This window comes from Prinia subflava, chromosome 1 (assembly GCF_021018805.1).
Source record: "Prinia subflava isolate CZ2003 ecotype Zambia chromosome 1, Cam_Psub_1.2, whole genome shotgun sequence".
NCBI classification, from domain to species: domain Eukaryota; kingdom Metazoa; phylum Chordata; class Aves; order Passeriformes; family Cisticolidae; genus Prinia; species Prinia subflava.
In genome coordinates this window covers 153,697,199-153,711,659 of record NC_086247.1, presented here as the reverse complement: position 1 = coordinate 153,711,659, position 14,461 = coordinate 153,697,199, and the positions used below count along the sequence as shown (strand labels likewise).

General features: G+C 58.5%; 1 protein-coding gene across 3 annotated transcripts in view; it reads right to left on the bottom strand.

The window, feature by feature from the left end:
• The window catches only part of AGAP3 (ArfGAP with GTPase domain, ankyrin repeat and PH domain 3), a 109,378-nt gene that overhangs the window by 37,205 nt on the left and 57,712 nt on the right, over nucleotides 1–14,461 (bottom strand). For 2 of the 3 annotated variants that reach the window (XM_063418476.1, XM_063418467.1), the window contains exons 8-10: nucleotides 13,643–13,798; nucleotides 9,759–9,851; nucleotides 2,731–2,835 (exon numbers count right to left, since the gene is read on the bottom strand). In XM_063418476.1, the coding sequence (XP_063274546.1) occupies nucleotides 2,731–2,835; nucleotides 9,759–9,851; nucleotides 13,643–13,798 (354 nt within the window). Of the gene's footprint in view, nucleotides 1–2,730; nucleotides 2,836–9,758; nucleotides 9,852–11,147; nucleotides 11,286–13,642; nucleotides 13,799–14,461 lie in introns of those variants that run through there. The other variant, XM_063418486.1, reaches the window with a different exon arrangement.

Here is a 14,461-nt window from a genome sequence, read left to right as displayed (position 1 = left end):
GGGATCAGGCCCCCAGCACGCCTGCCTCCATTTCCAGGCATCCTGCTCGTCCCTGAAATCAGCTGCCTGGGGCAGAGGCAGAGTGGAACTCAGGGCAGGAACCCACCACTGCCCCACAGCTCCCCACCATGAGCCTGGGCTGGTGGTCAAGGCAGGTTTGCTTCCAGAAGGAACACAATTCCAGGGCCAGGGCCTGCTCACCAGCACACATTTCACCAGTCTGTGTCTGCAAACCTGGAGGCTACGCCTGGCTCCCAGTGAGGTGGAGGTGCCAGAGTCCAGATGCAGAAATAGGCTGGGTGATGAACTCCCAAAAGCAGATGCAGAGCTCCACCAGGAAGCTTTGGTTGGTAGAATCAGCACTGCCAGAGCCAGGCCCTGACCTCTATCCCATGGGGCACAGACACATCCTGGCCAGATGGGGACTGGAGGAGAATGAAATCAGGGCTTACTGATCTCTGAGATCCCAACAGCCACCCCAGAAGGGACAGAGAGAGAATGCAACAGAGATGGAAGAGAAGACAAGCCAGGAATTGCCCTGACTTATGCCAAGGAACAGCCCAAAAAGAGTACAAAAATGCTCTGGGGCATTGAACATCCTGATGGACAGGGAAGACTCTTCCTGCAAGGCTCAGCCTGCCCCCAGGGACCCCTTTGCTGCATCCAGAATTCCATCATCCCCCAGACACATGGCAGCACAGGTGGAAAAGAAGCTGGGACTTCTCATCCCATGGCAAGAACTGGATGCTGCACATGCCCTTGGCTGATGCTCTGGGGTTTGCTCTGGCCCACAGCTGCCCTCACTCCGAGCCAGCCAGCCTGGGATCTGCTGCCACACTGAAGTGACAGAAGAGTACGTGCTCGTCCTCGGGAGCACAGGTTTGCTCCATCCCTAACTGTGCTCTGCTTGTGTCCTCTTGTGAAAAGACGTGGGAGTTTTGCCTTGGGCCACAGGGCACAAATCCATCACAGCACCTCCTGATTCACTCTGGAAGATGGGGAGGAGCAGATACAACAGGAGATCCTCCTCTGGACTACCCCTTCCAAGCAGGTCATGCACCAGGTACCAGAGGGAAAGGGGGGCAGAGAGGCTTTGCAGGTCCCCCAGCGTGCTGCCAAAGCTGCAGGACACCAGGGGCACGATGGTGGGTGCCAGGGTCCTCTCCCCAGCTCCCGGGCAGGCGATGCCACAGGGAGGCACACGCAGCCCAGCCTTGCAGCAGACAGGCTGGGCAGCCCGTGCTCTGTGCCCACGTGTAGGTAAACACATCCTGCCATACAGCTCCTATCTCAGGTGCAAGGTCCAGAGCTCCTCGTGGAAACAGGAAAGGCACAGCTGGCACCACCCTCAGCAGCGGGCTGCGGATCACCAGTGGCACCAGCTGGAAGAAAACCAGATTTTTTACTGGGGCAATGCAGTAATGAAATGAAATGCTGACGTGCAGGAGGGAAAGCAAGTGGCATCAATCTTGATCATCCCCTGAGGAAGGAATGGTGAAAAAAGGAGAGAAACCTGGTGTGTGGCAGCATCTGAGAATAGCTAAACAACAGCCCAGAAATTGCTCTGCCTCCACAGCTGATGGTAAGAGCACGGTAATTTCCATGGTGGAAATATGATAAGCCCATACACACAGGTGTACAGGTGAGCACACATGCAGAGATGGCAGCAGCAGCCCCTCCCTCCTGGTTTGGTGCTCCAAAGACCAAAAACTGGGGTTACAAAGTTAGAGAACTGCAGACCACAGCACAGTACGGGGATTGAGGACTCTAAGAAAAAGCTCCAACAAATTAGAGAAAGAAAATGCAATGGTTGGGTCTCCAGTTCAAGGCCAGGAGGGTCCAGGGGCTCCAGAGCTGGATAACTGAGCATGGTAAACCCTGGAGTGAGGGTGCAGGGTTAGCAATGAGGACAAAGAATCTGAGGTTCAGGGCACTCCAGTACCACACACCTGGGGAGATCAGGGACAGACTGAGGGCCTGGAACAGTCACAAGAGCTGCAGCTCCTTGTTCTTCTCCTTGCAGCCCCCTAAACCACCCAGCTACCCCAGCCATGCCCGTCCGTCTGTCCTGGGCAGTCCTTGGCAGAGGTGCTGGGCCTGTGTCACAGGTGTGTCTGTCCGTGGCTGCTGCTGCAGCAGCAAGCCGTGCTCCAGAGGGAAGAGGGAAGAAGCCATTAGCCCCACAGTGGGGAGGCGACAGAGATGGATGGGGCGGCAGCTGCGCGCCCGAGCAGGATCGGAGCCGCAGCGGCGGCGGCGCGCTCGGCAGCCCCACACACACCTCGTCTCCATTACCCAACACCCAGCAGCCAGGAAAATTACTCCACACCCAAATGGCACCACCAGATACGGCTGCAAGGAGTTCTCTGCCTGCTCCTCACCGGCTGCAGGGTAGGCCCCGCTTGAATGGGCTGAGCAGGCAAACAGGAGGGGAGTGCAGCTTCCCAGTGCAATCCTGCACAAAGCGTGTTCCCAGCAGCCTAGCACTGCACAAACAGCCTGCAGGAGACAGCCTCCTCCAGACCCCCGTAAAAACCAGGTCTGCTGAAAATACGCCTTGGAGGTGGCCAGCCCTGAACTCCTGCACAGGGCAGAGCCCAGAACTTCCACCTGCTACCAAACTCTTCTCCAGCCCCTCTCTGCCATGGTGGCTGCTGCAAGAGCACCAGCAGCCACAGCACAAAGGACACTGCTCTGTCCCCCTGCTCCTCTACTCAGCCCAGTACTCACGTGCAGGCTGGGGTGGTAGGTGAGGACCCCGTTGTCACACAGCGTCACGTACTTCTTCTTCCACTCCTTGTTGAGGGACTTGCCGCTGCGTTTGAGGAGAATGCCCTAAAAGAAAAGAGTCACGAGTCTCAGGTGGTGCTTGTTCCAGGCACCTCATGCTCTGCTCCAGCACTGCCCCTTGGAGACTGGTCTTTGAGAAGAAACAAGCAGACTCATGAAAACATCTAGGTCAGCTTTCCCACACTTCCCTGGGCTGCACCCTTTCCTTCCCAACCCCTCAGCCCCCAGAGACAGCCCCCTCCCTTTCAGGGATAAGGGTCTCCACATGTCAGTGCCAACGTTCAGGTCCTCGGAGGGACCCATCACATCCTCTGGTGTCCCAAACCACTCCCTTGGAGAAACTCTTGCCATGCTGGAGAGCAGTGCCCACACAGGACAGGAGCCAACCTCACTAGCACAGACACAGATTGCTCCCACACCTTCCCCCACCACCCAAAGTACAGAGGGACAGTCAAGACAGGGAAAAGTGGGGACAGGCAGGAGCTGACTGAGAAACAACACTCCAAACACAGGTCTCCCAAGGGATGCACATTTTCTTGCCTGCTTGTGATTCTGAGAGCTGTCACACAGAGTAGGGACAGATCCCAGGAGAGAGTGCAGGTCCTGAGCAGCTGAGAGTTAGGGTCATCCCCTTTTCTCATCAGGATTTTACCTGAGACCCACCCTGCCTGTCGCTGGCACAACACACTGCCAGGACCAGAAATGACTGCACTTGCCTGTGCTGAACTCCCTCTCCCCACCAGGATAACCCTGAACCAACTCCACTGATCTGAACCAAGGCTCAGAGCACAGATGAGCCTCATGCTCTCCCCATTCGTTTTTGCCTCCCCAGGAAATCTACCTCCAGCAAGAATTTATCATGTATCAGGTAAGGACAAAGGTGAGAGGGGGATGGAAGCTGGGGCAAGACACCAGGTGCAAGGGCTCTGGGGCAGGGAGAGCACATCAAGCACTGTCAGCAGGGAGGCAAGCACAGCATGGGGGACAAAAGTAGGAAAGAGTAACAAAGTCTGGGAAAAAGCTGGATCTACCAACTGTCAGGCCTGGCCCCTCCGAAATTGCTGTCTGGACAGACACCCAGACTGCCTGTTCCTAACTTGGCAAAAAATCTGGGCCCCAGGCCAGCCCCTCCTCAAAAACCTGGGCAGAAAGTGTCAGCCCCGCCAGCCTCGGCATATTTGGGGGCCCTGTCCCAGTGCCTGGAGACTGAGCTGCTGCGCCTGCACGGTGCAAGGCCCAGCACGGAGTGATGGGGGACAGCACTGCCAGACGTGACCGTGAAATCAGCAATGAATGGTGCAAACAGGCACAAGTCCCCGTGGCCACTCCAGCTCAGAGCTCAGGCAGCAAACAGGGGGAAAAGAACTTCCTCCTGCACATGCAGGGATGGAACAGCAAAACAGAGTGGCTGGGGCAAAGCTGTGTAGGCTGGATCAGATCCCTTGCCCTGAAGAGCTCAAAGGACATGAGCTGAAGAACTCAGTAGTAATCAGAAGGTGCTGATGAGAACACGGCATGGAATGTGGCAGCTGACCAAGAGTTCCTGCTCTGCCAAGGTCTGCCAGGAGGCAAGCAGCAATCCTTGGAGTCACAGCTGGATGCTCACACCAAGCAAATCTGGGGAAAAGCTATGGCAAACAGTGATGGGCAAAGAGTGAGAGGAGGGAAGAGCAGAGCAGCCAATGCCAGCAGTGCAAACGGGACATTAGAGGAGCCTGGTTCCCCCTTGGGTAAAACACAGTATCTGATGGCAGGAGTGACTGTGCTGACAAGTGTTTTTAGCTTTCTGTCGGGTCTTTAACTGAGCAACAACACCGTTAAACACCAGTTGTACAAAACCCATAGAGCCAGTAATGGATGGAATGAGAACTAGTCAAATGCAAGGTCTCAAAACATGTCCATGTCTGAGAATAAGCGTAGTTATAAATGGCAAACCTGTGTCCAACAGAAGGACTTAGAGAGGTGCAGCCAACCTGCATCTGATTCAGACTAGTTCCTTTAGTCTTGCTTAAATGAACTCCAAGAAAACATAAAACCAGAAAACCTAAAATAATGTGACAACTGTATGGTGTAAATCACCACAGTGACTGGTCCTTAACCCCAGCTGCCTCCTGTCACTGGGCAAACTGAGCTGCTGGGCCCAGCAGGCACGGTCCTCCTCAGGGGCCAGGACCCTGCAGTGGGCTGTCAGGGCTGGCCCTGCACAGGGACCGGGTGGGAGCATCCCACGTGTGCTCTTGGGCTGGATGTGCCATCCCTGAGCAGCTCCCGAGCTCCCAGTGCAGCGTGGCAAAGGTGCCTCGGTGTGGCAGCGCCTGTTGGGTCAGACAGGGTTAACTCCCACCTGTGACATTGTCACAGCAAAGCAGAGCTGGAGGGGTGCCGGGAGCTCTGTCCCTCCCTGGACAGGCTCAGCTGTACCCTGTCACTCCAACCTCTTCACAAAAGCTGCAGTGATGGACACCGGTCCTCCCCACTGGAGATGGGATCCCGGTGTCCTTGCACTCCCAGAGGAGAGGGCAGCCATGGCAGGGGCAGGAGATCCCGGCTCCTGTGTGCCCTCCTCCCACACGCAGCCAGCAGGACCCGCGTTCCTTTGCACTGGTTCTGACCCACCTAACGCCACAGTTGGGCCACACATTTCCCACACGGAGTATGAAAATGATGGTTCCTCCTCCCGCACAAAGCTAGTTTAACATCCACCAGCTCACCCAGGTAAATGGTGAATTCTCTGTAATTCAGAACATTTCAGTATCCTACAAACAGATCTGCTCCAGACAGGGCTGAAGTTACATATCTAACTCAAAGTCACTGTGTGGAATTCTCCTGCTTCTGAGCATGACAATTCCTTCTGGACACAGTGATCTCCTCTGGGCACGAAGATTCCTCCCGGGCATGTAATGATCCCTTCTGGGCATGATAATTCCTCTTCTGGCCTTAAAGCCAGCTCAGTTCCACAGTCTGTCCTGCCCTTTCCTAGCATCCTGCAGAACAGGTCCTCCCCTCCCTTGATGCTACGAAACACTCCCTTCAGCACTTCCAGCCTGCCCCAAACACGTGCTGCCTGCAGAGAACAGCTGGCTGCAGCTGGGTCAGCCTCAAACCCGCAGCCTGGCAAACTGAGGCACAACCAGACTCAGAGCTGGAAGGGAGGACTGGCACTACAGCCCCTTTCTGCAAGCCAGAAGGAACAACAGCCCAAAAGGGAACAACCCATAGCAGAGGCCACCCACCCATGCCCCCACGAGCCTCCCAGCCGGGCTCCTCATGGCTCCGAGACCCCATGCTCCTCAGCCTCCTCCGCAACTTGTGGGAAGACTTGCAGGAAATAACTCTTTCCCAAGTTTCTCCCGTGTCACCCACAGAGGGAGCAGAGCCCGACGCTCTCCCCGTGCCCGGCGTCGTTCCCGTTCCCGGCATTCCGCGGCTCCGCGCCGCGCGGGCTGTGCTGCTGCACAGCAAAAGCACAGCAGCAGCAATATGCAGCGTAATGAAGCAGGGAGTGGCGATGGCCCCCAGAGGACTCGTTTACTCCACAAATCTCCCTTCCACTCACTTTTTGCTAAGAATTTTAACACCAAACTTAATTGTGAAGTCGCGTATTGATTGGAAAATGCAAATGGCAATTTAAATGTAATCTAAGCTCCCAGCATGATCCCAGCTCCCAAGGAGGAGGAGTCACCCGCCTTGGGCCCTGCTGGAGCGCGTGGCCCGAGCAGAGCCAGGCCAGGGGCCAGGGGACCCCCGGGCTGCCAGCACGCTCCATGCAGCCTTCCCAGAAAGATCTGGTAGATGTGCAATTAGGAGCTCATTCCTGGTAACAAACAGCTGAGGAAGCTTCGTGTCCCGACCTAATTAACCCACTTCTCAGAGAGAAGCGTGCAGCTATGAGGGAACTCCTCCAGCCTTGCAGGACCATCACCAAAAGGACACTGCGGCACACAGACCCCAAGTTCCTTGGCACAGAGCGGCCCTGGCAGAGGCACCGGCTGCCTGGAGGGTGCAGAGGTGCTGTTCCAGGTATGGGGGGGCCCCAACACCCACAGTCTCACCTGTCCCCTTGGGGAGCTCCATCTTTTCCAGATGTGCACAAGGGAGACAGATCAGGTCACCCAGAGGTGCTGTGCTGGAGAAGGCAGTGACAAGTGGCAATCGGTACCCTGTAGTAGCAACACACATCCTCCTCAGCCAAGGCTCCCCAGTGTTTCTTTTTCCACAGCATCCAGCCCAGCCTCCTGCTTCCTGGCTCCATGCAAACCCCCGGCCTCGCACGCTGAGGAGGGCTGCCAGCGCTTCCCCATGCTTGCTCTGTCCTCACAGAGATCAGGAAGGGACTGTGGATCCCAGTGCTCGCAGCCACGGGTCACGGGTGAGCCTGCTGCCCCGGCACTCGCTGCCTTCAGCTGGCAATGTAAGCCCAGAGCAGCCTCGTTCTGCACGCACAGGAATCCAGCTGCTCCTGAGGGGACCTGCCAGCAGCCCCAGCACCGAACACGCCAGCCCAGTGGTGCCAAGGGAAGCCAAGAGTCCAAGCTGGCCACAAACCCAGGCAGGAGATCCTGCCCGTTTGCCACTCACAGTCCCAAACTCGCCAGCTTCTCTGCTCTTATAGCTGGGCACGACCAATGAACAGTCTAAGGGAAAACTAACAAAAGGCCCCACTCTCCCAGTGCCTCTCAGAGAAAGCAAGCAATGAGACCTCCATCTTCCAGAAGGGGCAGGTCCATATCAGAGACCAGAGCAACATCCCCTGTCTCAAATCTGTGATACAGAGCAAAACCTCCTGGGAGTCTTTGCTCCTCTCCCACTGGTGGTACCAAGCATCACTCCTTGTGGCACAGGGCCATGACAGGAACATGCCAAGCTGTAGTGCCAACCTCCCCATGGACCCCCAGGCAGCCCCCTCCCCACAGGCCACGTGTCGATATCTGCTGGCACAAGCCCAGTGTCCACCTGTCAAACACCACTTCCCCCATGAATGTTCCTGTAAAAACACTGCTGGGACCTCTGGCCTCTGTGAAATCGCCTCTCGCGACTCTGGCTGGAAGAGGGGCCAGTCCTGAACCCAGCATGGACCTGGATCTCCCATAGTGGACTCTTTGCTCCAGGCTCTCCTTGTGAGCTGCTGCTGCCATGAACTGGTCCCGTCACTTAGCCCCGAACCAGGCAACAGTTTGGCATCTTCTCCTCCTTGCAAAGCCCAGAAAGGATGTACAGGTTGTGTTTGCAGGCTTTGCCCTCTGCTGGTCTCAGTTCTCCCCATTTCACACATCAACAGCACAGAATGACTTAATCCCACTAAACCAACACAGCCTCTGGCAGACCAGCAAGGCCAGGCCCTGTCAGCAGCACAGAGACACAGGAGCAGGTAAAGCAATTATCCTGCCCTGCCAAGTGGAGGGAGATCCTGGGAAAAGGAAGCCAAAGGTTCAGACACAAAAGGCTGTCAGGTCCCTCTCAGGACCAGCCCTCTGGCAAGCAGCAGCAGGAGCTGGGGAACCAAGTCAGGTCTCACTGAGGGCTGCAGCTGCTCTACTCTCAGCCTCCCCTACCTGACCACAGAACAGCTACTTCCCTTCTGACCCCAAAGCAGAGCATGTGGGCACTGCCACTGCAAACAGATGACCAACCACAATCACCAACCCACCTCATGCCAACGACCCACTGCACACAACAGTAACCCACCACAACCACCCACTGCACACAAGAGTGACCCACCACAAATGACCCCCACACACCAACAGTGACCCCTCATGCCAGTGACCCGCTGCACACCAACAGGCCCTGTGCTGCAGAGGGCAGGGCATGGCGCAGCTGGGCTGCCTCTTCCTGCTGCGCCTGTGCCAAACCTGGGCACCTCAGGAGCAGAGCCCTCACGTGTGAGATGCCACCGTCCTCACTCTGGCATTGCTCTCCTGTCACAGCTCCCTCTGGCCCCAGAGCCAACCCTCCCAATGCTGCCTTCCCAACACCACCCTCCTTTCAGCACAGCCCCCTGCCTGGGGCACCAACAGCCCTGCACAGACCTGCCCCAGGATTACTCATGGGTGGGGAAGGGCAGGAGCTTTGGCAGCTCCAGCAGCAAGCAGGGTCTCTCTCCTCTGACCCACCACTTCACTCCTCAGCTAGCCTGGCCTCACTGAATCCTTCCCCATGGAATCTCAGCATGGAATTGTAACAGGCAGCCAGAACCTGGTGGGGATGTAGACTCTGCTCTCCTGCCTCATGTCCCAGCACTCCTGCAATGCAGAGACACAATTGGCCCTGTGCGACTCAGCCCTGGCAGCACTGGGGGGGTCACAGAGGGGCCAGCAGGGGGTAAATGGATCCAGAATGGGAGCACAGTGTGCAAGGCAGGAGCACAACCAGGCACTGCCAGATCAGTCTTTCCTGTAATGCGAGGAAATCCTGATGGAAACACCATCTAGCCCATCCACACCCCTTGGCTCACTTGGACATCACCTGGCACTGCTCGCCAGTGACACACACAGGGGCAGGCAACGCTCCGGGTTGGATCCAGGCAGTTCAAGCCTCCTTGGATGTCAAGAGGCAGAAGCAAAATGCACTGCTGCTGGAAGAAGCAGTGCCTCTCTTACACTCCCACGGTTGGGCACTGTGCTCACAGCTTTTTGCAGAAGCCCATGAAGACGGGAATCCCCTTCCTGTCCTGCCAGGAGCAGGAGTGGAAAGGAACACGAGGGAAGAGGAGCAGGGAAGCAGCAGAGAGAGGCTGCGGCGGAGGCTGCAGCGGGCGTGGGGCGTGGATGCCATCTGCTGGAACCGCTCTGCAGCCGCCGCCGCTCCCCCGCCAGCGCCCTGCCACAGCCCCGCTGCAGCCCCCACCCACCCAGGGCACGGGCTCCACACCAGCAGCCCCAGCCCCACGCTCCTGCTGGGCCCGGCGGGCGCAGCCCAGCCCGCACTGCCCGGACCCTGCTCCCGCAGCGGGGCGAAGGGGAGCATCGAACCTGCTTCATGGGAATGGCCCGCCCGCTGCCAATACTGTCCGCTTTACACTCCGGCGCCTTCTTGTCGCGCTCCGGGTCCGCGCCCTTCCGAGACTGGAAGAGAAGAGAGACAGGCGCGTTAGAGCTGGGCACAGGAGACCGAAACGCACGGTCCCCTGTCCCCAGCAGGCTCCAGACCTGCCCACTCTGCTCTCCCGCAGGCCAGCTCTCCCAGCGCACAGCGCGGCCGGGCCCTCACCCGGCCCCTCTAGGGACCCTTGGGACACTCCAGCCCAGCCCCCCGGCAAGCTCTCCTCTCCTGTCCTGTCCTGTCCTGTCCCCCGACTGCAAGCAGAGCTGTCCTCCTCCTGGCAGAGCGGGGCTGTGTGGGCCCCCCTCCCGTGGGGCACACAGGACCATGGCGACAGACAGAAATGGCATGGGATGCAGGTGGAGCATGGATGGAAGCAGGAGAGGCTCAGGCAGTGAAGGAACTCACACCTCTACTAATCCAACAGATTTATTCTGGTAACACACTTGCACCATACAAAGTAGCACAGGTCACCGGGCAGAGATACCAGCCCCTTACAAAAGAGCATGGACAATAAATATCTACCACATGTCTAGAGCGGCGAGAGCGGGACCCACCAGTGCCCGAGGGCCGCGGGGAGAGCAAACTCTGATAAATACAATATGAAATTTACAGTCTGTTGAGCAGAACTCATTCAAAGTGCTTAGGACAGAGGGAAATACCAAGTCATACATGGCATGGAGCACAACCAATACATTCAGAATCACAACAATGGCAGGAGGCAGCGGCAGCATCTCTCTGGAGTGTCCTACACACCCCCTCAGTCCAGGAGGGCCCCCGTGTGCTTTGGATCAGAAAGGGATACGAGCCCCGCGCGCCTGGGACACCGATTCACCAGATTTTGGGCCCAGAACCAAACAAAGAGATCGAAAGAGAAGAAAACTAAAGAGACACAGATGGCTGCTCGGCTGCGAGGAGAAGAGGAGAAGGAGCAGGAGTCCATGCAGGCTGCAGAGGTGCAGGAGGGAAGGAGCGGAGCGCTAGCGGCAGGCGCTGCAGCGGCTCCCGCAGGCAGCAGCAAAGCGTCTTTCGGCCCATCCAGCTCCATGCGCGGCTGTCGCCCGGTCCCGGTGCGTCTGCAGGTCTTCCCGTCCCAGGAGGGTCGTCCGCCCGGCATCCCCGAGAAAGGGCAGTGCCTAGACAGCATCCAGCAGGCCCAGAAATGTCCCAGCTTAAAGTGCAGGCGCAGGCCGTCTCAGCGCTTCCTAGACTTTACATTGGGGGGATTTAAAAGGCTCCTGCGTGTCTCCGAGGGGGGGACCCATGTTGGCTGGAGGGCGGGCGAGCCTCTAATCTTAGATCAATCCCAGTGCCCATCCCTTATCCGGCCCTGGAGAGGCAATGAAAAGTGAGAGAATTTGTACAGAGGTGCCGTGTGTAACCACCTGGATCTTCTAATTTGGAAGGAGTTGGAAAGGCCTTTTTGTTGATGAAAAGTTGGAAACAGTGGCACATATCTGCAAATATCGAAAGAATAAAGAGTTTGGCAAGTTATACTCAGAACACGGACACGAGTCTGTCAGTGATGGGTGCCAGTGGACAGCACGGACAGGCCACGGAGCGGGCGCCGGCGGCAGCAGCAGTCGGGGCTGGGGCTGGGGGTCAGGAGTGGGCGCGTGCCTCGAGGCGCGGGCGGTGCAGAGTTTGTCTCCACCTGCACACAGACCCCGGGAGGGAACGTGATCCACTGGGGAATGGGAGGGGAGCAGGAGAGGAGCCAGAGCAGGAGAGAGGAGGAGGAGTAGAAGAAGAAGAGAGGGGGGGAGAAGAGGGGAGGAGGAGGAAGAGAAGGAGAAGAACAGGAAGGAGGGGGAGGAAGGGAGAAGGAGGAGAGGAGAAGAGGAGCAAAGGAGTCGGGCCTATTTTGGGACTGGGGCTGCAGCGGCTCCTAGAGCTGGGCTGAGCACTGCACCTTGGAAAGGCCTGTGCCCACCTGGGGACCTCACAAGGATGAAGGCTGCTGGCTACACCTGTGCTACCTGCCTGGGAAAAGCTAGTGGCAGAAAACAGCCTGCCCTCTCCTTCCCTTCCCACCCTTCCTGGTCCTGTCCCGCTGTGGGAGGTGTCGGGAGCTGCTGCTGCTGCCACGACCAGATGGGTGAAGACGTCAACGTGAGCCATGGATGTGCACCAGCACACGAGCAAGCAGGTGAGGTGAGCCCCAGCCCCGGCGAGTGAGCGCGCGCCGCCGAGCCCGCGGCGGAGAGCAAGCGTGAGCCCAGGATGGTGAGCGTGAGAGCCCTGCACGCATGATGACGTCCACAGCGCACAAGCCAAAGCCCCGCAGCAAGCCGCCCTCCTCCTCCCCCAAGCGTGTGCCCAGCCCGGCCAGCGAGCCGGGGCTCCAGAGCGTGGACGTGAGCGGGCGGCGAGTCCAGACGCGTCGGCGCGCAGCGAGCAGGGCGGGCGGGCACGGCGCCGCGCCGGGCACGCAGCAGGCACGGGCCAGAGCAGGGCAGGCAGGCACAGCGCCCGCCAGCGCTGCCTGCAGGAGAGCACGGCCACGGGAGAGCTGCAGGGCATTCCAGGGGGTGTGAGCACAGCAGGGGAGGGCAGTGAGGGAACAACCATGCGCCAGGAGCGGGTCCTGCTGTGAGGGGCAGTGTGTGCTGGCAGGAGGGGCTGGGAGCACGGCCCGCCCACAGCACACGGACGGGGCGAGCGCGGCCCTGGGGAGTGCACAGAGCGCTGGGGGGGCACGAGATGCAACCGGGGGATGCACGGAGTATTCGGGAGGCCAGTGCCAAGCTTCCAGGATGTCAGAGCCAAGGGAGATGGGCACATTCCCAGCACAAGGAGTGGGGAATTCGGGATGCCAATGGTGCAGTGAGAGGAATGGGGCATAGGACACTGAATTTGTGTGGTCTGGGCTCAGAGCAACAGCGGCTGGTCACAAGGGTGACATGGTGCAAACAGGTACAAGGGCTTTGTGGGGGCTGGTTCCACAAACAGCAGACACGGTGTGCTGAGCAATGGTGGCTGGAAAGCACATTGAGATGGGGAGAGGAGCAAGGCCGGAGCCTGCACACATACACAGGGAACAGAGGCTACACCTACGCTAGACACGGGATGGGACACGTGTGTGCTCACAGTGAGGGGACACTCATGGCTGTGCTCAGAGCAGGGGTGAGTGTGAGGGCAGGACTGTGCACACTGTGTGGACAGCGTGCAGACAGGCAGGCTGCGAGGCAACCAGCACAGCTGAGGGCTGCAAATGTACTCTGCTCCACCTGGGGCCCACAGGCTCGCTGCCTCCCCTCTGTCTTCCCTCCCTCCACACCCACAGCAGCTCCCACGTGCACTGCTCAGTCACGCAGGATTCAGGAACGGGAGCGAGTGGGGCCCCGAGTCAGGTGCTGAGCTCTGCACAGCACCACTGGGCACAGCATCACCGGCACCAAACAGGAGGCCCGGTGAGCAGGGGCTCCGTGCCACGCTCGGGGCATGCAGCCCCAAGGAGAAGATGAGCAGAGTCACTGGTGCTGTGCACGCACAGCTGCACTCCCTGCAATGAGCAGGAGCTCACACACACTACACACCCCACGAGTGCACCCTTGCACACTCCTGTGTGTGTGAGCAATGTCCTGCTCCCACATGCTCCCCATGCATGCACACTCTGCCTGAAGCAGCCTGCAGCACCACGGCCCCTGACACGCAGGAGGTCCCCCCCACACACACGCACACTCTGCAGCCCCGGCCTCCTGCCAGCACAGACGGGCTGCTGTGCAGGGAGCCTGTGGGTCAGGCTGCTGTGGCCCATTCCCCTGCCCTCTCCTGTGCTGAAAACCCACCCCGAGCTGCTGGTGCTGCTTACCGTGAAGATGTTGGAGCGCCGCTTGGACTGCTTGCGGATGGGGGTGGGCGTGTTGGAGGCAGCGATGGTCTCGATCCGCAGCTCGCGCTGGCTGATGCTGGGGGTGGAGGGCACAGAGGAGGAGTAGTCACTGAAGGCTCCTCCACCGTTGGTGGCCTGCAGGAGGAGACGGATGGTCAGAGAGGCTACCTGGGCCATGACTGCAGGAACACCACCTGCCCCACACGGCCCCGTGCCAGGGCAGGGAGTGCCGTGCAGGACTGGGACTGGGTAACACACAAAAAATTATGGAATTGTTTCGGTTGGAACAGACCTTAAAGACCATTTAGTTCCAACCCCCTGCCACGGGCAGGGACAACTTCCACTACACCAAATTGCTCCAAGCTCCATTCAACCTGGCCTTGAACGCCTCCAGGGATGGGGAGCTCACAACCTCTCTGGGCAATCCAGAGAGACATCCAATGCCAGCTGCTGCTAAACAGAGGGGCTTGGGAAGCCTTTCCTCTCTTTCTGGTCTAGTTTTTTCACCAGTCAAATGCTTAAGTTCTGAAATCAAAGAGAAGGGCAGCAAATGGCCAGAGAAACCCAGCTGAAGCTCTTCCAAACATAGGTGTGGAACAAGGCCTGAGGCAGCAGGGTCCCAGGTAGCTGTGCCCAGCAGAGAGGCACAGCTAGGGCACCTCCACCTGCTCCCAGGACACAGGACCAGGGTCACTCTCCTTGGGTAGTCATTCCCTTCCTCTCCACTGAGCCCATTGGGCATGAGGCTGCGAGACAGCCCAAAGCCTGCCCAGCTCCGAGTCCCACTCATCCATTCCC